Raw genomic sequence first — 27938 nt, 5'->3', positions numbered from 1 at the left:
CTGAAACTGGTGATGTCTCTTGGAGAAAGCAATTTATGCTTTTGAACATAAAAAATAACCTCATTTCATACAACCGAAACCAGTTCCGCAGAGAAAAACTTCAATTCTTTTACTACAGGGATTAGACACACAAAAATCAACATCAACAAAACAATATATCAATGGGCCAATGCAATGACCTTCCCGCTTTACAATGAACAGTATGAATGTCCTGTGTAGTCTATAAACAAATGAAAACATGTGTGGACTTCTATAAACAAATGAAATCATGTGTGGACTGCTACTCATTTCCTCGTGATTCTGGTTTTAACTCCTCCTGAAATGCACATAAGAAGGGATATGAACAGAAGGCCTCACGAGCACATAACACTGATTTACCCGATTACTATGTAATAGTGGGTACCTGTATGACAGTTGTTATAGAACAATTATCCTTTAAGATAAAAAATAGTTTCAGGTTATAGAAGCACGGACCTTCAACTTCCTCGAACTGGATTTCCTTTACCAATTCAGCATCTGCATTATACTCAAAGCTGCAAAGGTAAGGGGCCTAATCAAGTCAGATTTCAGTGAGAGCATCATACAGAACAAATTTCAAAAGCAACTCAGCCTGCAAGGAGCGGGGAAAAGAAAGTGGGGGTGGAGGAGACATCAACTAACTGATAGCCTTCCTAACACTGATCTTTAAGCAATCTCATGTTTGCAGATATCTTATAATTTGCATACAATATAAGGCCAAAGCACTACTGTTCTCAGTGCTAACAGTCTTCTCTTCCTCTAAAATTAGTCAGAAAACCTCTCTGTCACCTCTGATTACAGAAGGACAAACATATCATATCCAGTCACTTGACAGTTTTTATGAGCTAAATTCCCCGGTTACGCACATGTTTGCATTTAACAAACTTGCTTTGAAAATCAATGATATAGGCATTATACAAAGGACAGTACCAAAGATTCATATATGATAAAGCAATGAGCATCTATTACAACAAACCACAATCTGGATGTCGCATGGATAAATGGATTATAAAATTAAACCTTAATTATCCTTCAATAAAGTATCTGTTTAGGATCATCTAAGAAATCAAAGGAAAAGTAAAACATTGAATACTAATGCAAGAACAGTGAAAGATATCAGTTCATCGATTTTACCTATTGGAAAAAACCACCTCAAGTTCAAAGTCAGAAGCACTCTTGGTGGCTTCAACTAACACTGCAACTATTTCAGTCTTTCTAGTGCTGGCCATGAGAAGATCATACTCTTTTGGAATGATAATTGCAAGGAAATTATCACTTAAGTCACTCAAACATGTCTTTTCTACAGCTGCCAGAGCTATTCGTCGTTTAAGCGCATTAGTCTCCGGGTCAATAATGTAAAGGGCAAAGTCAGTTATTAACAATATGCGGTGTTTCATCTTTCCTGAAGCAGTGAATTTCAAAACTTTATCAGCAAAGAGAACTTGCTTATCACCTGCAAAAATAAAGATGATGAAAGTTTAAAGATATATTAAGCTAGGAAGAGTGTTTAAAAATGTATCAGATTAACAACCTAAGTCTTCCCTGAACTCTGAGATGGGATTGAGGTTTAAAGGACACCAATGCTCCAAGTCAATTTCTGAGCATAATCCTTTCATTCCAGAATCAATGCTCGCTACTTTGTGTTGGTTTTAGGGGGTTGAGGGACTTAATTTTATCATTAATGCTTTTGAACCCCGAATGTTTCGGGCCAGTACATGGATCAGATGCAGCCAAATTAGCTGCTTATTCCTCCCCAGCCTCTACTTGAACAAAAAATAAATTGTAATTTGGTATTTGTCTCTAACCAATGATATATTCTAAGATGGTGCGTGGAATCAATATTAAGGAAAACACAAATGCATACCATATGAGTATTTTCTGATTTTCTCTTTTTATTGAAATTGAAATGAAATATAAAAATTTCCATGAAAAAAAAAATGTTTATGAACAGTAATGAAACTATTCTTGAAAAGGAGAACAGAGAAGCCCCAAGACTTGTAAATACTCAAGTCATAAACTGCAGGGAACAACTTTTACCAACAAGAAGGCTAAGACCATTCTTCAGTCTAAGAATTCCAGCATTCTAGAACGATTCTTTCCAAGTCAACAAAACAATGATGTCTCAACAAAATTTATCACTACTTTGAAACTTACAGACTTGTTGTCATAAACTGAAGGCAACAACTTTTACCAGCAAGAAAGCTAAGACCATTCTTCAATCCAAGAATTTCCAACATTCTAGAACCATTCTTTCCAAGTCAACAAAACAATGTTGTTTCAACAAAAATTATCACTATTTTGACACTTCCAGGAACCGATCCAACTAATTCGGCCCGAAAGCTTTGAATATATGGCCTTAAACATTGTGCAATCAACGAAGAATATCTGCGACTGCCCATCATCAACCTCAACTAGCTAAGCACACAAGCTTACTAAATTCACTTGAAGTATTTCTAAAACACGAAACCAATCTTGATAAACACAAGATTCAACATAGTTGATTTCTAAACTAAATGTTCTCGCATAAAATATTTTGCATTCTCTAACTATACAATATCAACAAGAAAAACAAAAAAAACAGAGCAAAATCAAATAAATAAAACAAAAAATAATCACAAACCCACTGGCCATTTACAAAGCAAGACCTCTAGGACTACTTTAAACAGATTAATGTCCAAAAACAATGAAGACTCAGAAATCAATTATCAGTTAAAAAACAAAAAAATCCAGAAAAGTTATAAGAACTTGAAAAGGACTGATAGACTGACCTTGTTTCTGAAAAATCTTCATCAAGTACGAATGAGAAGGAACATCAAGATAATCCCCTTTAATATCTCTATGACACGAAGCTTGTCTTAGAACTTTAACACCCATGACTGGTTCTTGATCGTCACTCGCATTGCTCCCTGTTGTTGTTAATCGCGCTACTCCATTATTATCACTATAATCTCCTTCTTCTTCTGCATCGTCGTATTTGGGGAGTTGTAAATCGGGGATTTGGACTCGCCGGTTGAATCTGCTCATGTTGTGATCAGTAGTTTTTTGGGGGGCGGTGAGTTCCAGTGGGTGGCTAAGTTGGTCCGGTTTATTTGGTGGGCTGCATGTGCTTTTGGTCTGTAGCTTCACGCTAGCCAAGGTCGGTTATTGGCTGAGGTTACAAAAATCAAAAAAAAAAAAAAAAGGCAACGTACGTGCTTTTCATGCATATTTTTTTTTTTTGGAGGGTTTTTTTATTTAATTGACTAAAAATCAGTTTTTAAAAAAGCTTTTTCGGATTAGTATTAAAAAAGAAACGCCATACAAATAGAAAAAACATGCAAAATGAATAAAATATTCTATTTATATAGATTTCTTCCACGTTCAATATTAAAATATTACAATTTCATCGACCCACCATATAATATATTACATTATTATTCTTACGTGTTTTATTTTATTTTATTTTTAAAAAATACCATGTTTTGTTAAAATATAAACGAGATCATAATTTCGGTCAAAACAAGTCTATTTTTCCTCTGCAATTAAAAGAATTTATTATCTAGGAAAAGGTGTCAATGACAATTTATATTATCAATTTAATAACATTATAATGACATAGAGAGGGTCAAAATCAAATTGAAATATTAATGTTAAATGGATGGTGATTCTAAGGATTTTAAATATGTATTTAATATTATTATTTTAAAAATAAATAAAATATATTTTTAGATACCTCATCTTGTGGGTGTTGTTTTATTTTAATTAAAATGATATTTTTTAATTACATGTAAAAAATATGCTAGTATTTTACTTGTTTTATTTCAAATTTTCTTTTGTATATCATTGATGTTTTTGAAATATTGACTTCATGTGTGTGTATTATCATCTTATTTTAAAAAATAAAAAATACTCTGGTAAAACAAATATATACACATGTCGTATAAATTTAAAAAACCATAAATTATTTAATATAAATGAAATATATTTTTAGAATATCTCTAATATACTATACTACTTATTAGGCATTTTATATTTTAAAAAAATAGAAAAATTAACCAAGTACTATTTAGTTGTTTTAAACATTCATAAATATAAAAAAAATAACCAATTACTAAACATTATTTTTACCCTCGCAAACATAGAGTAACACAACAACCACATCACAATATAGCATAAAAATACCAAACAATTCCTAAAAAAATAATATTTCAACTTGATATTTCCGTGTCTATAAGAGATTATGAAAAATATAGGTATTTTTGAGAAGAAAGTGTTTTATGTATCAAGATTTAATTGGACTTTTTGTATTTAATTTTTATCTATTTTTGCACAAGGAAATATATTAAATCTATATTTTTATGTATGAAATTATTTTAAAAAAACCGTACTTTCCAAATTTAAAAACATTACAAACTCATTGTTATTCTTATTTATTTCCAAGGAAATAAAGGTGAAACGACGACATATTACGGTCAAACAGTCACCGCCTCATAACGAGTTGACCATGGCACAAAAACTAGAATCGAGCCAGCCATGGAAGACTACGCGTCTGCAGGGAGCGTCGTTGACGCCGTCCGTGCCAAAAAGACCAGAGAAAACGACACGGCACGGGCAAAAATATTCGTTTCATTCAAAAACAAAAAACCTTACACGTCACCGTAATAGTAACGGAGAATTTCTATGCATTAATTTTTCCTTTTCCTTTTTCTTAAACGTCGATCCTATCCACCAATAAATATTCAAACAGTGACCACCAGCATTAATCACCACCTTCAAATATTTGAAATAAAAGGCAACTTACAACTAAGTCCTCTATTCACGATATATATCTCAGATAAGTCCTTAAACTATAATTTCTTACAATTTTACAATTCAATTTATCATATTACCGCCTCAAAACAAATTCCATCACTAGATCCACCCCCGGATTTTTAAAAATCCACTATAGCCCCTGTATTTCAGGTTCATTTTCTCATTTGTCTCTTAAAATTTATTACTAGGCCCCCTCAAAAAATTTAAATCTTAATAATGTTCTTCAAGTTTAATGATCATTCTAGCATGGCCCCTTAACAAAACTCTCACCCCGTTAGCAAGGATCTCCTTACTCCTAACGAGTGAAGGAGATGAGAGGAAGGGAGGGAAGTCACCAAAAATATAAAAATGAAAACGGAAAGAAGGATTAAGCTTTGCAGGGAGTACTTGAGAGTGTAATAATGATTGTTTTTTAAAATATTTTTAATTTAAAAATATATTAAAAAAATATTTTTTTTTTTAAATATTTTTAACATCAATATATTAAAACGATTCAAGAAAATAAAAAAATAAATTTTTTAATAAATTTTTTAATAAATTTTTTAATTTTTTTCCGTTTGAAACGTAATTCTAAATGGCGCTTCATAGCACTAGACAAGTCAAAGAGAAATTCTACATAGAGGTGCTAGGATCATTATAGGGAATCTATGGATTATATTATTTTAGATCTTTTATTTATTTTATTTTAATCTATATTTAGTTATATTTAAATAAATAACAGTAACTTCATATACTCAACACATCAATCATTAGAATACAATAAATAACATATTTCTCAAGTTTTTAAAATAACATCTCAAATATTTCTTGTAGCAAATGAAAAGTTGAATGATAATTGTTAGAAAGATGATTTTTTTTTTTGTTTCTATTTGACAGAGAAACTTTCATTAAAAAAATGTAGAAAAACCCTTCACAACCACTATAATAGAATCATGAAGCATAATAAATATAAATTTATTATACATGATCTTTTAATAAGAAAATAGATAAAAGTAAATTAGAATAGCCTATTATCATGGATAATGCATGGATTCTAGGCCATCCCAACAGATTAAGAGAATATTAATGACATCTACATGGATGATGGGTAACCACTACAAAGCCTATTAAATAGTGTTTAATAAAATTATAAGGGGAGCAGCTCAATGCCTCAACCGATCAAGTCTCAACCAATCAAGATTTATATTTGCTTATTAAAAGTTACCAGTTTGAGTTTCACTAGGGGTGTTCACGGTTCGGTTCGGTTCGGTTTTTATCAAAAAAAGTAACCAAACCGAATTTTTTTTTTTTTTAAAAAAAAACCGAAACCGAACCGAAATCGGTTCAAACCGACCGGTTTCGGTTCGGTTCGGTTCGGTTTTTTAGAGCAAAACCCGGTTCAAACCGGTTTGGCTCGGTTTTTTCGGTTTGGCTCGGTTTTGGCTCGGTTTGGCTCGGTTTTTTCGGTTTGGCTCGGTTTGGCTCGGTTTTTTTCCGGTTTCGGTTCGGTTCGGTTCGGTTTTTCCGGTTCCAGACTTAAAAAACCGAAACTGAACCGAACCGGTCGGTTTTTTCAAAATTTTAATCGGTTTAATCGGTTTTTTTTCACGGTTCGGTTTTTTCGGTTATTTTTTTTCCGGTTTTCTCGATTTAATCGGTTTTTCGGTTTTTTTGAACACCCCTAAGTTTCACAAACTTCAGAGTCATTGAAAGGTTTATATAGTCATTAACTCCAAGACTCGTGTGATTGGTCAAAGTGCATTTAACTTGGTTTGAACACCCACATTAATTAAAAAAGAGAGAGTTTATAATAGTGTATTAACTTTTATTCTTGTAAGTGTTATAAAAGTGCATTTTTTCTTGAAAAAATAATAAAAAAAATATTTTTTTTATTTTTCAATTATTTTGATGTGCTAGTGTAGAAAATAAAAAATAGATATGAAAAAAAATATTTTAATGTATTTTTAAACTAAAAAGATTTAAAAATATCTCACATTACAATACCAAACACACAGAAAAACTATAGTGTAAGTTTTGAGCAAGACTAGTCAACACACCAAAATTCTCTAAAAAGAAAACTTATACTTCAATAGAGTTTCATTTAGAAAAGACTAGTAAAATTTTCATAACCTTTCTTTTATTGTCAAGATAGAGATACCCATTTGAAAAAATAAGGTAAATTACTCTTTAAAAAAACATTTGAGATTTCTTTTAAAGTAAATCGAAAGATAGAGATAAAAAAAAAATTAAAGTAGAAAAAAATGCTAATTCTTATTAATAGGAAACTTGAATATTGATTTCTTGCAATCTTGGTGGTACATTTGCAAGGTGTCTTTAGTTGGATGACTAATTTAAAATATTCATCATATTAAGAGGACCAACATGTAATAACAATAAAAAAAACAAAAACAAAAAGGCAAGATTATATTCGGCGGCTACTTTCGGCGAAGAATAGAGGGCAAGGTAACGTATAAGGAACGCGAAGTACAATAGTAGCATGGGACCATCCCCATCCCATCCGCGGTTTGGGTGTTTCAAATAGTTTTTTCCTGAATTTTAAATTTTTTATTTTAAGTTATTTTTTAAATATTTTAATAGGCTAATATTAAAAAAATAGTTTTTTAATATATTTTGAAATAAAAATATTTTTTAAAATAATTATTACAGCACTTTTACGCAGTACAATCACAATGTACACGCACCTTATTTATTAATTAATATTAAGAATAAAAAAAAGGACGGTCCACAAATTAATATAAAGTCCTCTACCCTGCAGAATCCTTAAATTTCATTCTTTCATTTTCTTCTCTCTATCTCTATTTTTCCTCTGAACAACCAAATCTCATAAATTATTTTAAAAAAACCCGTTATTTTCCAGAAGGAGGATCAATCCGGTGCGCCTCTATTCAATTTTTTTTTTAATCTTGTGTTTATAATGGTGGTTTAGAGAGGATCGATCTTGAGTTGAGAGATTTCATTTGTTGTTGATGATGATGGTGATGAATTTTGTGTTTTTTTTTTAGGTTCTTGCAGGTGAAGAAGAAGAAGAGATGGCATCGAAACGGATCTTGAAGGAATTGAAAGATTTACAAAAGGACCCTCCTACTTCATGCAGCGCCGGTATTTCAACTTTTTTCGCATCTATATATTTTTCTTTATTTTGTTTGTTTTAGCGTTTTGGTTGATCTGATCTCTTCGTTGCGTGCTAGCTTTTTGTATATATATATTTTTTTCTGGAATTTATGACGATGATGATTTTGCTGATAGTCCAAGCATGCGTGCAATTGAATAATACTGGCGATGATTAATTCTGACCGATAAGCTTAAGTATTTAAGGCTAAAATCCGATGCTTTTAAGGGAAAGCCAAAAATAATGTTGAAATATTGGTTGATTTTTAATAATTATGGTTGAAAACCGCAGGGTAAAACATGAAGATACATATTATTTGTTTGATTTGCTTTTTCAAGGTGTACGAGTATGAGGAATTAAAAGCTAATTTTCATTGATTATTTTCATTTTATGCTTTTTTGTTGATTTGTTTGCTTTAATTATGGGAATGTTGAAGGTCCTGTTGCTGAAGACATGTTCCATTGGCAAGCAACAATTATGGGTCCTCCAGATAGCCCTTATGCTGGTGGTGTTTTCCTAGTTACTATTCATTTTCCTCCAGACTATCCATTTAAGCCTCCCAAGGTAAGTTTTTGCTTGCTACGTGCAAGGCATAATGTTTTTCGTCTGAAGAAGTTCTTTACTTGTCTATAGAATAAAGTTCATGCACATTTAAAATATACTTGAAATTGCTGACGCTTGTAAACTTGAATTACTTTCGTTGTCCCTCTGCTTTTTCTTTAATTCCTAGTGTCCCACAATCATGCTTGAAGCTTCATTGGCACCAATTTAAGATGTCTCAGGTTCCAGCCTCCTCTTTTGTATAAGAAAAGGTGTCATGCAGTCATGGAATAGCTATCTCCTAGTTCCCACCCTCACCTCTTTTCTTCCCCCCCCTCATCTCTTACTCAATTTGCAACAAAATTGAAGAAGAAGGATCAGTATTGAATTTATTCTCATCAGAAGCTGATTCATTTTGACACTAAGGCATCTCGTGTGTGAATATTTGCAATAGGTCAAACTTTTCTTAATTTTTCTTAAATCAGCAGCAGAAACAGAGGGGGCTAGATGAACTATAAGCATGGAAACCTGATTTCACAGTATAAGCACGAGCCAGTTTAATAGGACCTAACTAAAGACACAATACAATTCTATGCCAGGTCCTCATAAAATGAGATTAGATGTGAAGTTTATGTTAAATGATACAGCTCTTGCATCAAAGGCTTGTGTATCAAATCTCAACTTTTATTGTGATTTCAGAAAATAGGTTTTGTTTTTTAATCGCTCATGAAGGAATTCAAGCATTAATGAGGGTATATCACCCAAGCTAAAGTCAGCTAAATATGAAATAAATGATATTACATAAGAAGGTTGAAGATATAAACTGCCCTGATTGAATGGTTGTGCCTCTGCTAACCCTCCTTCCATGCACAATATGAAATTTAACTTTAAGTTACTTCTGTTTGTTTGGTGACTTAACCTTTGGAGTTTATATGCCATTCCATTTGTTGGTATTTGCTGAGTAGTTTTAGCTTCCTTCTTTTTGTGAACGCCTCATTGTATTCTTGGTTTCTGTTTATGCATGTCATTGTATGCTAACTATGACTTCTGCGTATGCAATTGAGAAGTCAATCTTATCCAGTTCTCTATATGTATGTGATTTTGTTAAATGTATGCATCTTTTAGGTAGCATTCAGAACAAAGGTATTCCACCCAAATATAAATAGCAATGGAAGCATTTGCCTGGACATTTTGAAGGAGCAATGGAGCCCTGCACTAACCATATCCAAGGTTCGAATTCTATAACCCTTAAAGCATCTTGGACTTGAGAAGAAAGTGTCATTTATTATTTAGAGCGTGTTTGTTTATGCGTTTAAAAAATGCTTTTGAAAATTTTTGATTTTTTTTTTGCTTTAAATTATATATTTTTTAATGATTTTGAATCGTTTTGATGTGCTGATGTCAAAAATAAATTTTAAAAAATAAAAAATTATTTTAATGCATTTTCAAGAAAAAATTACTTTGAAAAACAACCGTTACTATAATCCCAAACACTATCTTAATGGATTTGTGTTAGTCCAACATCATTTTTGTGCAAGAAAGGGACAATTGTTTCTTACCAACCATTGATGCATTAATGTATTAAAAAAATCCATCACAATAAATAGAGATAAGAGGAATGCTAGCACAACATTATTTTTTTGGGTGTTTATTTTGATATGACTTTCTAATATGAGAAGTCTATCCTATTGGTTGTATGGGTTCATGTAATTTAGTCTTTTTTATTATGCAAAACTTTAAACATTGTGCATACAAACACAATTCATGCTCTCACATTTTACTTTAGACTCATTGTGCAAAATTTTTTCTTTTCTTTAAATTTTGGTCCTCAAATTTTTTTTTTGAATGATTGTATATTTTTTGGGCCAAATTAAAGGACAATTGAATTAAATTTGTTGACTAAGAACAAAATTGAAAAAAGATGCGAGAGTAGAAAAGACAACACAAATGATTAATGATTTCAAAGTTCTCATAAAAGTTTAATTTAGTCCTCAAACTTTTCAAATTATACCTGTTCGGTCCATCAATATTTTTGCAATTTAATTTTGGTATGAAAGCTTGTTTGAGAGAGAGAGAGAGATTCTAGCGGGGCAGAGATAGAAAATCAATGTTGACACCAATTTAGTCATCAAAATAATCAATTTTGATGGTAATGAGTTCTATTTAATGATGAGAGTATCATTCAAGTATTTTTCACCTTGAAATTGCCTAAAAAATAAGATATAAGCTCAAGAAGGTTTTTTTTTCTGGGTTGATTTTAGTTTTGTGTAGTTTTTTAAGGCTATTTATGAGTTTGTAGACTCTTTTCTAGATATTTTTGGTCTATGAAAATATGAATCTTTAATTTGGTGGTTGGAGTATGGGGAAATACAACGTGTCCTCTCATTTATTTATTTTTGAAATTTTTTTAGGGCAGACGACATGTGTTTGGCCCATTAGCATTAGGGTCACTGTGTGTGGATTTTTTCTAAATGGGTCATGCGTGTTGGCTTTTTTTTTTCTGTTTTTTTTTAAGTGATATGTTATATAAGTTTTTTTAAATAATTTTTTAATTTACATTTCAATCAAGATTTTTTATTTTTTTTTATTTAGGTTTTTATAAATAGAGATTATTCTAAATGATTATTTTTGTTTTATATAGATGAATTTTATTTTTAAAAATAAAAAATATTTATTTTTGGATATTATTTCTAATATGTTCATCATTGTATAATGTATAAGTATTGTTAAATAATCTGTTAGTTTACATTCCAATTAATACCTGCTTTTTTATCTTGTTAATTTAGTTTTTTTTTAATATATATAATTAGAGATTATTCTAATTCATTTATGAATTTTGTTTTTGTTTTATAAAGAAGAATTTTATTTTTTAAAAATAAAAAAATATTTATTTTTGGATAGTATTTCTAATACGTCAATTATTGCATAATATTTTTTTATTCAATTAATTTTATACTTATCTGTTTTTATTATTATTTGATTTAATAAAAAAATAATTTTAACAAATAAATTCATCAAACACATCCGGATAAATATTTCGTGTTGTAAGATTAAATATCTTGATTTGTATTTGTTTTTTGATTTTTTCAATTTTATTTTTAATTATTATTTATGATTTTTTTTTATTAACTTAAATGGTTCTTGATATATTTACTTAGATATATGCATAGGCTTTTCAGTTTATATTTAGGGTTTCTTGTGTAAAATTACATGTCTAAAAGTCTGCCCATTCAAAAGTATCTGATTTGCAGTGGAGTGCTGTTCAAATAACTTGAGTCAAATAACTAGCTGCAATCTAATCTTTGTTTAGAGCCCCCTCTCTTTTTTCTCTTTTGACTTTTGAATTGCTAGATCTTACTGGTGATGATGCAAAGCGTTTTGTGTTTCCACGTGCAGGTGTTGCTCTCAATCTGTTCTCTGTTGACGGATCCTAACCCCGATGATCCACTGGTGCCGGAGATTGCTCACATGTACAAGACCGACAGGAACAAGTATGAGACAACTGCAAGAAGCTGGACCCAGAAGTATGCAATGGGCTAAACAACGGACCTGTGGTGTGTGCAATGGAGAGCCCCTCCCCCCCTTCTCTTTGTTTCTTTCCCCTATGTATCAATGCTTGCTGCTTGTTCTCTCTTCATTCTAAACGGGGCAAAACTGGCCCTCGACAACGTCCCAAATTAAAGAAGAAACGACTGTGTTTCTTTCCGTCCCATGGATTAATCTGACACCATGAATCGTGTCTCTAATTTAGTGTGTCTCCTTGTAACCTCTGAAATCTTAGTGGGTTCTCCCGTTTGTATGATTATTTCCTTCCTTCTTTTGTTTTGCCTCCTGACATGCCCGCATCCATCGCTTTGGTGGGGTTTTTTTATTTACTTGTCTTGGCTCCGATTAACGGCGGACCGTGGCTGAATCCAAGCGGCGTTGATGCCACCACTCGGCGTACATCAGCATGGGCTGGAGGTTTCAAAAAATAGGCTATATGCTTGTGTCAGGCCTGACCCTCAATTGGGCCTCCGGCGCGCCTGACATTGGTTGTAGAGTTAATTCACGGGTTATGAGCTCAACTCAGGACAATTATTTTCATTTCATATACTTTCAAACACATAAGTGTAGTTTCACAACCATGGATAGAAAGTAATGAATTTACGGACCATGATCTACGTAGTAATTTCCGAAGAGGGTTAATATCGGTAAATTTGAAAATGTAAGCTTGCATAATTCAAGAAAATGTTTGGCACAGGCGCGGGTACAAATAAATGTTCTTTCCATTATATCCTGCACAAGTAAATGTTGTTTCTCCCATGCTTATATAATATAGTTGATGTATGGAGTAAATATTCCATTTTACAAAACAGTACACGCTTTTTAATAAAATTGTAACGGCTCTAGTCAAAGACAAACCTACAGGCCGCATTAATGACATTTTCTTTGCTTTTAAACCCTTTTGAAGGGCACTTAATCTCACATCCTAGTGACTCTTAGCCATATATTTATTGGCTACTAAACCCTTTTTAAGGGTACTTCACCTCACATCTTATTGACTCTTAGCCATCTCTTTTGAAAGAGTTCTACAAACTTTGTTAACTCTATGTGGCTAACATTGGATCGATGGGGTTCGTTTGTTATATATATATATATATATATATATATATATATAGTTAATTATATAAAGAGTAAGAAAAAAGAAAAATATATATAGTTAATTATATAAAGAGTAAGAAAAAAAAAAGATGTCTTACTCTTTATATAATTAACTATATATATATTTTTCTTTTTTCTTACTCTTTATATAATTAACAATAAATATTCTTCTTGTGATTTTTCATGATAGATTTATCCAACATATATCATGGAAAATCACTTCTTTCTTGTGTTACATAAATTTAAAAACTAATAAAATTTAACTTTGAGAGTTGTAGTTCAACTGGTTAAGTTATGAATTTACTCCTTAAATGTTAGCAATTCGAGTCCTCCAAATCTTAAAACCACTAGAAACTTACATGGTTGTTAACTTCAGAACCCGTGAGATTAGTCAAGATACATGCAAACTGGTCCAAACACCATGTTAATAAAAAAACCTAATAAATTTAACAAAGTCAATATTCTTTCTTCTTCTTCTTCTTCTTTTTAGAATAAATATCAATAAATATGATCTTGAGTAATCTACATCGAGTTCTTAAGTGAACTTTCATCTAATGCAGATGATTTTCTAAGATTGTATTTATGATTCTTGTCCTTACATTAATAAGTGGATGATATCGAAAGGCCATGCAAGAGGTCAAATTCTGGCATGTAATTGGAATATAGCAAGTTGTTCCTTCTTCACTGTGCATGCATATCATCACCAGAGATCTTCATCTTTTTGAAGATTTTCATTATACCAAGCCCGCTTCAAGTTACCTGGCTATGAATTCATGAGATTTTGCTACGCCAAGGAACACTGTAAAAAAAAGAAGAAAAAAGAAAGTGAGAAATATTATAAATTAAACCACATATAATAAATTAATACCATATCAACTGTATAACCCATGTCAGCTAGCGGTCATTAGCAAGTCCAGAAGGCAAGAACTGAAAAACCATGCTTTGGAATTAAAAAAAAACCAATATATATATAAGTATCATATGTTCTTGTTCCCCATAAAAGACCAACCCCACATAACTTTAGGGTTTTTTTAAGCTAGGTCGCGTAGGACATGGTGATCCATGTCGTTTATTATATGTTTGTATGCATTGTTTTACATTATCAAATTATAATACGTGTCAAGTCTTCAGACCAGACAGAAGTGAAAAATCTGAGTCCAAATTAAGTCCAGCTCTAGCAACCTAGAGAAGATTAAAATAATTCCTCCATGTAGGTCGTGCCCACGAGTGGGAGAGAGCATGGCCCCTGGAAATCTGGTTTCATTTAATATAATTTTAATCAAATCTGAGTTTGAAGGGACCAAAAGAATAGAAAACAGAAAGAGGTATCTGAGCTTCCATGTACTTAGAGATTTTTCTCCAGTGAAGACAAGGCACAGAGCTGAAAATCATATATAATCTAATATATATCCCACTAAAAATGTTTTTGGCTGTGGAAAATGTTTTGAGTGTCAGATTATGAACTTAATACTTTGGTTGCAAAGAATCTTTAATTTAGCTTATAATTAGAGTTCAGGTGAGTAATCACTCACTAATTATTGTCTAAAGGTTTTCAGAATGTTCAGTCGACACATTATTTGCAGAGCGTGAGAGGCTTTAAAGCAAAAGCCATGACATTTTCACATGTATCCTGGAAATAGAATAATAATAATAATAATTGGGTTGACCCATTCGAGCTACAAAAGTAGCTTCGATTCTCAGCCTAACCGAGCCATCCTGCAAAGGTGATATGGACAAGCTACAAGTGATATGGACAAGCTACAAGTGACATGAGTGAGCTATGGGAAAAAAATGATACCTTTCATGATGAGTTGCTCTAGATTTGTTTTCAAAGAAGGCTGTATATTCTTAAGTTTAGTAAGAGAGATGAAGCTTTCTTTTTTAAATCTCCACAATACTAAATAATACTTCGATTATCTCTATATCTACTCTTCTTACACTATATTTTCTTGGAAAAACCTTAGACTAACTTAAGTATTGAAGGGTTATTTTAGAAGTAATACCCATCATCCCACCTATTATTATCCATAGAGAGAGTTAAAATTTATTTATTTTTGTTTTAAATTAATTTTTTAATATTTTTAGATCGTTTTGATGCATTAATATCAAAAGTAAATTTTTAAAAAATAATAAAAATATTATTTTGATGTATTTTTGAGTAAAAAACACTTTAAAAAAAAATTACCATCATACTTTTAAATACCCCCTTCATCATACCCAAAATAAAAAAAATAAAATTAGATTATAAGGAGGGTTCGAGTTGTTGATTAAAATATAATCACTCTCAAATCAATTGATTGTTTAGAGATGCAAGTGAGTATAAATGTGAGAAGGCAATACATGGTATTAAAATTTTAATTAATTAATATTCTTGAAAGTCTCACTAATTAAAACAATTGGATTGTTATTGATTCTGGGATTCACCTAAAACATGATTAGTAGAAGTTCATAAAGAAGTTTAAGAAAGCATTATCTACCAAAATGGAAGCTCAAAACATAATTAAAAAAGGTGGACTCTCTTAACCAATCCAACCATTCCCTATTTTTTGGGCTTTTTGGATACTTAAACTACTAATTATTACCAGCCCAACATTTATTCTCTAATCTCTCAATTGTTGTAATTAGAACTTAAAAAGAAAAGAGAGAGCATGCATAACCTCTACCAATCACCAACTTCCTCAAACCTAGTAACAAATAAGTGCATTTTAATTTCTACAAATCCCTCAATTTTAGATGAGTCCCGACCAGACTTATTAAGTCTAGCCAAATTTAAAGCTTAGATTACGTGAGAAGATTAATTTGAATTAATTCAAAATAACATTATTTCAATATTAAAAATATATTAAAACGATATTATTTTAAAGATTTTTTTTTAAAATCAAACTATATTCAAACTAGGTTTATTAAATAACAACATAATCTATTGGATCAATAAATTATAATTAGATTTTTTTAAACCCAATCTAAACTAATTCATGTTTACAAGTTATAAAACTAGAATACATTTTTAATAACTTGAGTCCTGACTAATGACCAAAAAGTGCAACTGTACTAATGTAAGCTAATAGGCATAAATAAAGTATGTCTTTTTAATTAATTTTTATATAGTTGCGGGGGTGAAGATAATGGTACTAAATAATAATAATAATAATAATAATAATAACCTTCGTAGTTCCAAAACTTGAGCCACGTCACCCCCACATTGGCAAGCACACGTGCCTCTCTTTGGTCCCCGAGTGAAGGCTTAAACGGAGCCGGGCACCGGTTATTCAATAGTGTCAGTCGGTCTAGCTATTACATCAATTCTCGAGACACCTCAACACAAAAGCTTATAAATACATATATTTACCATAGCTATATCTTATTTACTTGTTCTGCTCACAGAGTATCAGTAAAAAATCTTGGACTCATTGGTGATGGATTGAAAGGGTTATTATTTTTCTCCTTTTTTTAATTAAATACAAATTAATACGCTGACCACGCACTTTATAAAGAATATTACACCCACATATATTTAGAAGGATCGGGTAATATAACTAAGTCGAGATAGAAATTTTTGATATCTTTGTTAGTGTGATTAGTAAAACGTACGTAAATAAAATAAAGACACTATGATCGGTATCCTTAATCTACAAGTTCTTATAATATATAGTTTAAATTGAAAAATTAAAGTGGATGGAGCATAGCATGACCAATTAGATAATACCATATAATATTGGTGAATTCTTGAAAATCAGCTGAGCAAAATATGGTGAGGAGGTGTATATATCGGTTGATTAATATTTTAATTTTGTGCGATGAATCTTGTAAATGTTCTATCTATGCATGAACATGCATATTCATAGCCTCCAATATATGCTCCTATATCTTTTAAGAACACGATGCTACCACTTACCTTATAAAGAAGTGGGGAATTAACTTATATTATATTTAATTTGGAGTTATTTTGTGCTCTTCTTCTTCTTCTTCATGGTTACTCAAAACCAAGAAAGAAGAGCACGTGAGTTTCACTTTTGACTCTCTCTCCTTTTTTAAAAAAAAAAATTATTTATTGGCATTGCTGGCTGGCCTTGAATCATCAGAATGTATAAATATATATGTTTGTGTAACACAAGATGTTTAATTTAAAGATCAGTCATGTCATACGTCATAGTTTTCTTTTCTTGGTCAAATTATGTTTTTAATAATCAAGTGGTTTTAATCTTGTTTTGATGACTCTTGCGGGAAATTTTATGTTCCATCAATCAAGTAGATGATACCATATTATATTGTTAATTTCTTTGATTTCGATGTAATTAACTAGTTCTGCATATTAAATTATTTTTTTTTTTGTATTTTTCAAGTTAGATGAAAATATCATATATCGTTTCTTGGATTTTCTTGAATATTTAGTTTTTAAACCCGAGTGAGATAATTTTTTAAATTGATTCCTTTTTATTGTATGAAAAAAAAAAACCTAAAAGAAGCTTTTTTCCGCCGTATGCATAGGCGTAGCAACACCATTTTTCAGCCAGATACATTTCTCTGTATTTATCGTCACCGTATATATCTCGATCCACACACAACATACAAAGGCTCTTCCATTCTTTTGATTTGCCATAAAGTCTCACCTTTTGAATTAAAGGCACAATCTTTTACCCATACAGAAGAAGAAATTAAGAAAGAAACTCTGGAAATTTGACTGAGAAATTGACCCATCTAGTGCTCGATCACCTAGCTAAAGTCAAGCAAGAGGCTTTCATGTGATTCTTCTTTCTGCTAACTCGATCGCAGGCTAGAAACTCATGTGATATCTTCTCTTAAAGGGTAATTAATGATGATAATAAAGGGTTTCATGCGTTTAATTAAGATAAAACTAGTTTTTTTAATAATACAATGGACTTTCTACGTTAATTAGAGATGGAAAGCATGCACAAGCTAGCAAGGCAAAACGTGGCGAAGGGAAAGAAAAAGACCAACATTTCTTGCTTCAAATGGAAGCTTGCATGACGAGAGAGAGATCAGTCACTTCACTCTGAAGATTGTTTCCACTTTAGACATTAATATTTTAATATGGGTTCTGATACCATTCCTTTTAAGAAAAAAAATAAATTAAATTTCTGGGCAGTTTAAATTGTTTGTATTAATAATCACAAGCTTAAGACTGACATGGTAATTAATAAAGCTTCTGTGGTGTGGGAGGTGGCCCATCTTTTTAGAATGGATCTTGTTCCTGCTTATAATTATTTTATACTAATTTCAAGGGTTTAATTACAGAATAATGGGGATTAAGATATGGTTCTCCTCCCGCAAATCCAATCTTTTTTTTTTCAAAAGAATTTTGTTTTTTTTTTTAAAAAAAACTCAACTAATCATCCCGCATTCTGATTATTTCAAATCATTATTTATTTGAATAAAAAATGAATTTTAAAATTTGATTTCTAAACAAAAAAAGATCATAGAGTCTATCTTTTATTAATTTCCTCCGATTTTTAAGCAATCAATATATCTTTTAGCCTCTTTTGAAAAAATATTCTAATATTTTGTTTCAACGTGGATTTTCTCTTGTTGCATACCATGAGTGGAGTTTTGCATCATAAGGGGCAAAAAAAAAAAACAAATTCTAGAAATAATTTTATTGTTGCGCATTCATTTATTTTTTAAAACAAATAAGTTTTTATTTTTTCTGAATTCACGGACATTAAATATGCAAGTTTTGAATCACTCGTAGTCAAGAAAGCATGGCAGGAACTTTCTCTTGATTTTTTTTTCTTTTCCTGTTGCATGTCAATTTACATACAGTAAATTTACATACATAGAAGCCTAGCCAAAAAAAAAAAAGGGGGGGGAGGAGGAAGAGAAGAAATCTGAAGACAGACACAAATTTTCCACGAGGAAGATAATAATTTGTCTCATTGTTGACTTTTTTGTAAATGCATGACCTTTTTTCTGTAGCTTGGCATTTAGTTGTATGCATACATACATATTCATCCCGTGACAAATCTTGGCTTCAATTCTTGTCAACAGATGATTGGATTGTCGTTTCCTCACTCTCCGAATCTCTAACATCATCTTGTTCATTTTTCTCTTTAATGTTCCTTTTGTGCAAGAAAATAAAATAAAAAATCTTCTTTTATTTTTTTGATACAGAATCATTGCTTGATCTCAAGTCTTCTCAGAGATGTCTAATAAAAACTTACCCAATTAAACTCTGCTTAATAACACTTTTTGAAAGGAATTAAAGTTTTTATTTTTTAATTTCAGTTCTTAATTTTTTTAGAAAAGTTTTTAATATTTTATTTATTTATTTATATAGATGATTATTAGATATTTGGATAAACTTTTTGATTCATATTTTAAATCTTTTTATATAAACAGATCATATAAAAATAGTTTGTATGTTTAATTTTTTTTTAAAATAATTTACAACCCGTAAAAAAAATATGAGCGATCAAATAACTAATGATTAAAGACTGAATGACTACTAGAGTACGTATATGTAGAGCACCAAGCAAGGATCTTGGACTTGATGCTCATTGACTGGTATCCTTAGCTAGCTATTTTGTTTTAACAAAGCACCAAATATATATCACCAAGAACAATTTGATATGTATTTCCTTTTTCCTTTACCCAAAAAGAGAATAAAATAGAGGAAGAAGAGTGAAAGAGTTGGTGTTTTTAAGCGTTGGAGAATGCAAACAAACATCTAGCTAGGAAGATTGTTATATAATAAGAACTCAGCAGACCACTTGGAGATTTGTCGAATTCGGTGTTCTTCCCTAGCCGTCTTTCGTTCACTTGGCTCAATGGAGGGGCCAATGTCCGAGAAGTTTGCCCAACTTTGATGCTCGTCTTTGCTAATCCATATAGTTTTCGCTTTCTAAACCATATATGGGATCTTTAAACATCTATTGTCTCTCCAAAACAAATACACTCTCTTCAAAAATCAAATTAATTCTTCACAATTCTAAATTAGGCCTTCATTGTTTTGTTAATCCATCTAAACCTTGGTGACAAATGAACCGGCCGGGTTGCACATGCCATTTCGTTTCAGATACCAAGTATTAATAATAAGCTCAACGGATTCTAATGGATGATTGAGAAACGATCATCTTTAACTACAATTTTTCCCCCTAAGAAGACTTTATAAATTTTCAAACTATACCCATAATTCAATATAGATATAGATGTAATCTATTCATAGTTATCATTATATTTGGCTCAAATCACAAGATTTGAATGATAAGTTTGCCAGATCAACTCATATAATCCAAAATAATATTATTTTGTTTCTTAAATAAAATGAAGTTGTTTTAGAAAAAAAAAATTGTGAAGTTAACCTTATCTCATCTCATTTGGATTTAGTTAGTTAGGTTAACTTAATCAACTGGATTTAATTGAGTCAACTTGAGTTTGATCAAATCAATTTTCAGATCGATTTAAAATAAAATTTGATCTAATTTAGATTCCGAGTTGATGAATTACTGATGTTGACCGAGTTTAATAAAAACGATTATAATTCTTATCCTCAGATTTTAGTAGCAACCAAATTAAAGCAGAAGGTTAACTTGCTAATTAATTCAAAAAACAACATTACAATTTAATTAGTTTGCATTTGATTTTTGTGATGCAGATCCCTTGGATAATAATCCATCATAAGTGAGCTTATTAATTAAAAAAAGCTGATCACTCATCCACCAAAGCTATTCCCACTTGTGTACTAGCTAGGTGCAATATTATTCAATTCCTTGTCCTTAATCCACCATTTATTGTAGAAGACAACCATCAAACGACATCGTATAAACTCTACAGCATATATAACCATACATCATATTATATATTCTATGTTTTATTTATTACCAGAAAAAAATAAGGTTCAAATTCCCCAAGAAAATAAAGGAAGGAATTATTTTGATTTAGGTTAAACAAACTCGTCATCATTCTTTCACCACTTGATTAATCTCTTAAAAACGATCAATTTATAATTAAAAATTAGTAATCAGTTTTACCTTTCTTGGGACAGAAGTCCCTCGTGCTTCCATGTTTTAGATCAACAAACACTACTTAATAATAAGATCCACACATATGCAATTAAATTCTTGAACCTCCAAAAAATACCCAACATGTTGTGTTCCAAAGAACAAAGAATTCATGTGACAATATGTATAATTACTAGCACAGAACATCAACATCCTCATGTGAAGGCACCTTCTTCCCATGATTAGTGCCATATAGCCCTTCAAATTATTCATGCATGCAGGCGTGCTGTTCCCCTGATGACATCTAGCCATGTAAGGTTTGCCTAAAAAACGTTACACTCTTGCATGACAAAATCGAGCAGAGCTAGCTTACAATGGTCCAAACTAACCAGATGTGTCTAAGCACAAGCGGGTGATGCATACAACAAAAATATTATCATCCAATTCGGCAATTTCCACTGTTCAAATTTGGTAATATTGTTACCAACCTGTGACTGTACTGAGGGCTTCACAACGAGTCATTGGCCACCACAGCAGCAAATTAAGACATTACATAGCTATGAGGGCCAGGTCGCCACATTTTTTTGGTACCAATATTTGAGTGATTGTTCTTCAAAGATTGAATTATAATTGGGATTGTAAGCTTCTAAACATATGGCTGAAATTGTAAGGTACGGCAAGCAAGGAAATTAATTAAAGTCTTTAATTGGGTTAGCAGAAACAAAAATAGTCGGCTCTTTTGTTCGATGTAGTGTAGAATTTCAAGTTATACAAGCAAATTTGTGCCGCACTATGGCTATTATTTTTCTAATTATTCTTTCATTTTCAAACTCTTCAATCATTTGTTAATTTCTTGGCTCTTTAGGGTCTTGCTTAAGAGTCAAAAGCTTTTTTTTTTTATGAGATCATTAATCCTGTCTTCTTTGTTGTAGCCAAGAAAATAACGTAAATTTTATTATTTTTCATTTGTTAATTTCTTGGCTGTTTTTGGGGTTTTGCTTAGGGTCAAAAACTTCTTTTATGGGAGAAATCCTTTCTTCTTTATTGTAGCCAATAAAATATAATAAATTTTATCATTCTTCTTTTGGTCACTTCCTTAATTAGTCATTGGATCTCTTTACATGGAGACTTGATGTGTGGTGACAAAATGATGGAATTAACCGGGCAAGTATTAGTATGATTAGTTGCTAATTAATGATCAGACAAAGGAAAAAAAAAATAATTCGGTAAATGACATGATTAATTATATCAAAGATGAGGTGCACTTAAGGACGTGGCCTAACAGGGGAAAGGACTTGTTCGCTTCATCTGCACCCGAGTTCGATTCTCTCTGTGCATACCTGTCACCCCTGCAGTGCTTTACCCGCCTACTGGGTTTGTAGGGTGTTCAGTGGGCCCGGAGATTAGTCGTGGTACGCATAAGTTGACCCGAACACCTCGGGTTATATATATAAAAAAAAGGATGGAGGATAAATGAATGATTTTAGTTGCATGATATTGTTGCTTCTTCTTCTTCTTTTTTAATTGTTTTTTGTAGCTTTTCTATACATGGAAAAACTTTAAAAACTTTATTTGATTGTTTCTTAATTTAAAGCATTACAATGAGATTTTATAAAAAAAAAAACTTTTTACAATAAGGTGGAGCTTAAATAAAGATTATTGAGTGAATTACTAGATACTTAAATCAGAGCTTCCGATATTAATTTGGCATGGATCATGATTCCATATTGTTAATTAGTTTTAAGACTTGGAGAGGAGTGATTATGGTGGTCCAAAGATACCTACAATTACCCTAAAACTATATATTAAGTAGATATTACTTATTTAATTAATCAGAAGCACAACATTCAAATATATACTACGAATCAAATTAATAATACTGTATTATATATATATATATATATATATATATATATATATATATATATATATATATATCCCTGTTTACATTTTGCGTTTCTCAATATTTCCTGTTTCTCCTCCATCTTCTTTTTCTCGTGTTAGCACTATCGTGAAAGCAAGCTTGAAAATCGAATCCTGAGACACTCATAACAACCTTGTTTTTTTCATTTTTTATTATGATCTGCTGTCTTCTTGTTTGTTTTCCGAGAATTTTGAGACAATTAATTAGTGTTTTTCCCCGAAAAAAGAACCACAAATTGCGCCAATAACAAAGCAAAAGAAACTTCTTTTCTAATTTGTGACCACACATTGATTTGATTCAAATCTGAAAGCCGCAGTTCATGTTGTTGAATGCATGATGATCAAGGGTACAGAAATTGACCTTTGTGTTTTCACATATCAGGCTGCCAAAAATATTTGGACCCTACCCTTCTAAGAAATTTCAAAGAATTCCAGCAAAAATCACATTAATCCAAGATCAATATGGTAAGTCCAAGAACATGATGATATATAATTTACAGTCTCAAAACTAACTATTTAAGTTTTTAAATTGAGATAATTTTGTTAGGTATCTTGCTATTTTATTATAATTAAAAAAATTAAATAAAAAATATTATGTGTATGTAGACTTTAAGGACGTACCATAATTATTTAACTTGTGTATGTATAATTTATTTAAGAAAATAATTTAATTGACCTAATTTCTACTCGGCCATTTATTTTTTCCCTGTATGTTTCTTTGTATGTCTTGTGCCAGAAAAGAAACTTCTCTATAATTGCAATTTTCTAAAAAACTTGAAACACTCACCGGAGACGTTGGAATAAATTCACTGCTCAAAATAAAATTATTTTGGAAAATATGATTTGTGTTGGTTAATTTCCCAACTCATTCATTCGTTAAAAATAAATTTTTTTCTATTATAATATATAGAAAAAATGAAACTTCTTCATCATCATTATACATGTAGATATCTTTCCTTTCTTTTTTTGTGTTGCTAGGATAGTTGTTAAACTTTGTTAGGCATGTGGACAAATTTAGAAAATACATGGTATGTAATTTGATCTAAGTTGAGTTTTAAGTTGAATTAGTTTTAATATTGACCAGATAAAACTATGTTTACCGGTTATTTATTGACTCATTTAAAAGTAATGTCGTCTAGATTCGGTCGAGATAACACTACTTTTTTTTAAAAAAATTAAGATATTATTTTAAAAAATAGATATGAATTGATCCAACTAATAGGGACCGTTTGAGAACGTGGTCTAACCCGTGTTACCAAAAATTTTAATTTTTTTTGTTTAAAATTAATATTTTTTAGTGTTTTTTGATCGTTTTGATGTGTTGATATAAAAAATAATTTTTAAAAATAAAAAAATATTATTTTGAAATATTTCTAAGTAAAAATATATTTTAAAAAGTAATTACAACTACACTTTCAAACACCGACTAATAATGAAGCATTTTTATGGGTCAGACAACTAAACAAATGTGACAACTATGGTAGCAAGTAATTACCATACAGAGAGAAATAAAATAAATATTGAGATTATCTATTTTTGAAGCCCCGTGGTTGACACGTACTGGCAGGGAAAGTGAGACAAGCATATCTCGGTTGTGCAAACAGGAAGAGGAGAAAAATGCCCAGAGATGTACCACACAGAATTTATAAAAGGCGGCGAGTTCTAGGTTGCCTGCCACGTTAGTTCTGGCTGTAAAAAAAGTAATTTTCTTTTTTATTTTATTTTATTTTAAACAAATAAATAAACTCAGCCTGAAACTTTTTTAAGGGTAAAAAATTAAAAACTCACCTCAAGCAAGCCAGCACAATATAGGCTGTTAGTCATTGGTGTTAAATCTATGTTTATATGTATCTCTTATGTATATATAAGAGATATTCCTTTTATAGAGTCAAAAGGCTAATGTTTCTATATATATATATATATATATATATATATATATATATATTTTAGACACTCAAATTTTGATATCATATACCTATATATGTTGAAATCAAGCTTGGAATATTGATTAATAAATTTGGAATATTAATAAGTGAGTTTAAAATTAAAATCAAGACACCTAATTTCTCGAAGCTAGGGCTAACACCCTCAAAAAATAAAATAAATAAATTGCCTTAACAATGAATAAAAAGGCCGGTTGAAAAAACATAAAAGAAGAAGGAAAAGTTTAATTCTCATATTTTAATTTAATCATGAATTTTAATTTTGTTTTAATTTAATTTTCATCACTCAGGAGTTAATTTAATTTTCCAATAATTACCAAAATCAAATATGTGGTTATCACAACCAAATCCAATCAATAAATAATCAGATACCGAAAATCTTTGGTATTAGACAAAAAAAAAAAAACAATGCCTTCTTTAAATAGTCAAGAATTTGACCGCAAACCAAAATTAAACGGACCCGGGTATCTTGGGCCTCACGTGACTGGCATCACACTAACCGAGACAAGACTCACACCCCCTGATTCAGCACCTAATCTACGTCTCTAGTTGGGCCTGAAACTAGTTTAGGCCCACAGCACCACGTGTCAAAATCACACACGGTATTGGGGATTTGATAGGTCGGGTTACTGGAATCTTATGGCACTTACCCACCGGTAACTTATGACCTGCCCCTGGCTACTCACTACCCTGATTAATTAAAGAAATATATCAATTTGTTTTTTAAAAAAAAGAAATATAAAATGTGAAAATGAGATATTTTAATAATAAAATTTTCCAATTTCGGCTGTTGGGATCCTATAAGACAGAGATTTCAGTGTTATAGTCGCCACTGCAACGAAAACTCTGCTTCTCTCAAAGTCTGTTGTGTTTACTCATAAACCCACTGTCTCTCTCTCTATCTCTCGATATTTTTGGCTTCCAATACCTCAAGAAACCCACCATCTTCTTCTTTGCCTTCCCTCTGTTTGATCAATCAAGATTTGATTCCTTTTGTTCTCTTGACAAGAAAGATTGAGGATTTTTCAAGAAATCAGAGTGATTTCTTGTTTTTTCCTATTTTGGTTTTTATTTCTCTGTTAGTTCTGTTGATTCCTGCTTCATATTCTTGGTTTTTTCCTTTTTTCTAACCCTTGTTGATTTTAAAAGGGATTCTCTCCTCTTCTTTCATCACAGTTTGTTTTGGGGTTTGAGGGCTGTCTCTTAAATTCTTGAAAGGGTTGTTCCTGTGTCTTTTTGACAGATTTCTGAGTCATCCTTGTCTTGGGTTTATCTCTCCACAAGTAGCAATCTTTTCCTTCACAGCTGCTCACCTTTTTCTTTCTCTTTATTTGGCTCTCCTTTTCTCTCTCTCTATGCAGTTAGGGAGGCTTTGGAAGAGATAATTAGAAGAGAGAAAGGATAAATCCCAGAAAAGATGATAGACCAGAGTATCCTATGTCCCATAAAATACACTGAACACAAAAAAGTTACAAAACAATTCACAAAGCCATCCTTAAAGCCTAAAAAGTTACCCTCCGATGACCGGTGCCGCTTACTAGAACCATCAAACCCACAACCAAGGCTCGTCAGAGTAACAGTTACCGACCATGATGCCACAGACTCTTCTAGTGATGAGGAGGGAGGGTTGTTTGGCCGGCAAAGGGTGAAAAGATACGTGAACGAGATTAACATCCAAGCCAGCTGCAAAGAAACTAATGCCATTACTACTGCTGTTGCCAATAGCCGGAAAAGAGGTGTCGGTGATATTCCTCAACGGCCAGCGAAAAAATCTGCTCCTCAATCAACTAACAATGGCAGAAAGTTCCGTGGCGTTCGGCAAAGGCCTTGGGGTAAATGGGCTGCAGAGATTAGAGATCCTGCTAGACGTCAGAGGTTATGGTTAGGGACTTACGACACCGCTGAGGAGGCTGCAAGAGTGTATGATAATGCGGCCATCAAGCTTCGAGGGCCGGATGCTTTAACAAACTTCATCACACCGCCTAGTAGGGAGGAGGAGCAAGAACAAGAGAAAAGTACGGTGGAAGAACGAGAAGGAGAAGAAAAGAAGAAGCCGGAAATCAATGTCGACACAGTTTCTGGCTCCGGTTATGAATCTGCTGATGAGTCTCACAGCCTGTCATCACCAAAATCTGTGCTCACGTTCAGATTACCTTCGGCTGAATCACACAAACCACCGGCCCATCCCTTCCATGAAGTTGAAAAGGAGCCAAGTTATCAAGACAATCAAGAAGCGTTCGGGGAGAGCAACTCGACTGACTATTTACCACTAGACGCGCCGTTTCTTGATGATTTTTTCAATTTTGGAACCTCAGGGCCTACACTCTTTGATGATCAAGTTATGGCGACGGCGACAACATCGGTTTTTGAGGAGAGCTTTATGTCTAATCAAGATTTTGGTGACATATTTCTTGACCCACTTCAAGATTTTAGCTCACTATCATCGGTCTGCCAGGAGGATGATGATTTCTTCCATTTCTTAAACTCGGAACCTCTTGCGGCACTTTGACGTCGATGCCGTCGGTTAATTAAGTGCCATTTCACGGCAAATTTTGTACGGTGGTAACTGTTCTGGCCAATTTTGGTGTTAATTAGTATTAGTAGTAATATTATATTTATTTATTTAAATATCTCCGTTAAAACCAACGGAGGACCGAGTGAAAGTCATCCAAGATTTTGTACTCTGTTAGAGAAATAATTAAGAGGCCGGTTAAGTGTGTAAAATTTAAGTTAGCAATGGAAAGCTACAAGTTATTTTCCTTATTTGTTTTTGCTATTTATTTTATGTGGTCAAAGTGTAATTTCTTTCGCCGCATACAAGCATGTGTAATTTACACGTGCTGCCGGTCAATCGAGTCAAATCACCACTCGTGGGTGTGAAATCGAGATTAGATTAAGCAATTTGATTTTCTTCTAATTTCATGTCTTGCAAATAACACGGCCAAATGGAATTGATAATGATGTATTTAAGGAAACTTTTATAGTTTTCAAATTTAGCGTGGCGAGTTCACT

The 27938-nt window shown here is 31.7% G+C and overlaps 3 protein-coding genes across 4 annotated transcripts; 2 read left to right on the top strand and 1 right to left on the bottom strand.

The window, feature by feature from the left end:
- Positions 1–48: 48 nt before the first annotated feature.
- LOC133675658 (uncharacterized) lies at positions 49–3142 on the bottom strand. 2 transcript variants are annotated; one of them, XM_062097109.1, is made up of 4 exons: positions 2787–3142; positions 1153–1420; positions 475–533; positions 49–316 (listed from the first exon to the last, which is right to left on the bottom strand). In XM_062097109.1, the coding sequence occupies exons 1-4, from the start codon at positions 3040–3042 to the stop codon at positions 285–287; spliced, it is 615 nt and encodes a 204-aa protein (XP_061953093.1). In that variant the 5' UTR covers positions 3043–3142; the 3' UTR covers positions 49–284. The 2 variants fall into 2 exon arrangements, with proteins under 2 accessions (XP_061953093.1, XP_061953092.1); XM_062097108.1 differs by having other exon boundaries at positions 1153–1471; positions 2787–3141.
- Positions 3143–7522: 4380 nt separating this feature from the next.
- Positions 7523–12275, top strand: LOC133676113 (ubiquitin-conjugating enzyme E2 10). Its single transcript, XM_062097693.1, has 5 exons — positions 7523–7682; positions 7812–7908; positions 8355–8482; positions 9584–9688; positions 11855–12275. The coding sequence occupies exons 2-5, from the start codon at positions 7839–7841 to the stop codon at positions 11996–11998; spliced, it is 447 nt and encodes a 148-aa protein (XP_061953677.1). The 5' UTR covers positions 7523–7682; positions 7812–7838; the 3' UTR covers positions 11999–12275.
- A 13471-nt stretch (positions 12276–25746) lies between these two features.
- LOC133675435 (ethylene-responsive transcription factor CRF4-like) lies at positions 25747–27689 on the top strand. Its single transcript, XM_062096804.1, has one exon. It carries the CDS (start codon positions 26344–26346, stop codon positions 27433–27435), a length of 1092 nt encoding a protein of 363 aa, XP_061952788.1. The 5' UTR covers positions 25747–26343; the 3' UTR covers positions 27436–27689.
- Positions 27690–27938: the final 249 nt, after the last annotated feature.

This window comes from Populus nigra, chromosome 16 (assembly GCF_951802175.1).
Source record: "Populus nigra chromosome 16, ddPopNigr1.1, whole genome shotgun sequence".
Lineage (NCBI taxonomy): Eukaryota > Viridiplantae > Streptophyta > Magnoliopsida > Malpighiales > Salicaceae > Populus > Populus nigra.
Note: the sequence above shows the minus strand (reverse complement) of the source record. Positions and strands in the feature narration are given on the sequence as shown.

Coding starts and splice junctions, on each gene's coding strand:
- LOC133675658 (XM_062097108.1), bottom strand. CDS start 3,042: ATGAGCAGATTCAACCGGCGAGTCCAAATCCCCGATTTACAACTCCCC. Junction 534..1,152: donor GAGGTGGTTTTTTCCAATAG/GTAAAATCGATG, acceptor TTACCTTTGCAG/CTTTGAGTATAATGCAGATG. Junction 317..474: donor CCAGTTCGAGGAAGTTGAAG/GTCCGTGCTTCT, acceptor TGTGCATTTCAG/GAGGAGTTAAAACCAGAATC.
- LOC133676113 (XM_062097693.1), top strand. CDS start 7,839: ATGGCATCGAAACGGATCTTGAAGGAATTGAAAGATTTACAAAAGGAC. Junction 7,909..8,354: donor TCCTACTTCATGCAGCGCCG/GTATTTCAACTT, acceptor GGAATGTTGAAG/GTCCTGTTGCTGAAGACATG. Junction 9,689..11,854: donor CTGCACTAACCATATCCAAG/GTTCGAATTCTA, acceptor TTCCACGTGCAG/GTGTTGCTCTCAATCTGTTC.
- LOC133675435 (XM_062096804.1), top strand. CDS start 26,344: ATGATAGACCAGAGTATCCTATGTCCCATAAAATACACTGAACACAAA.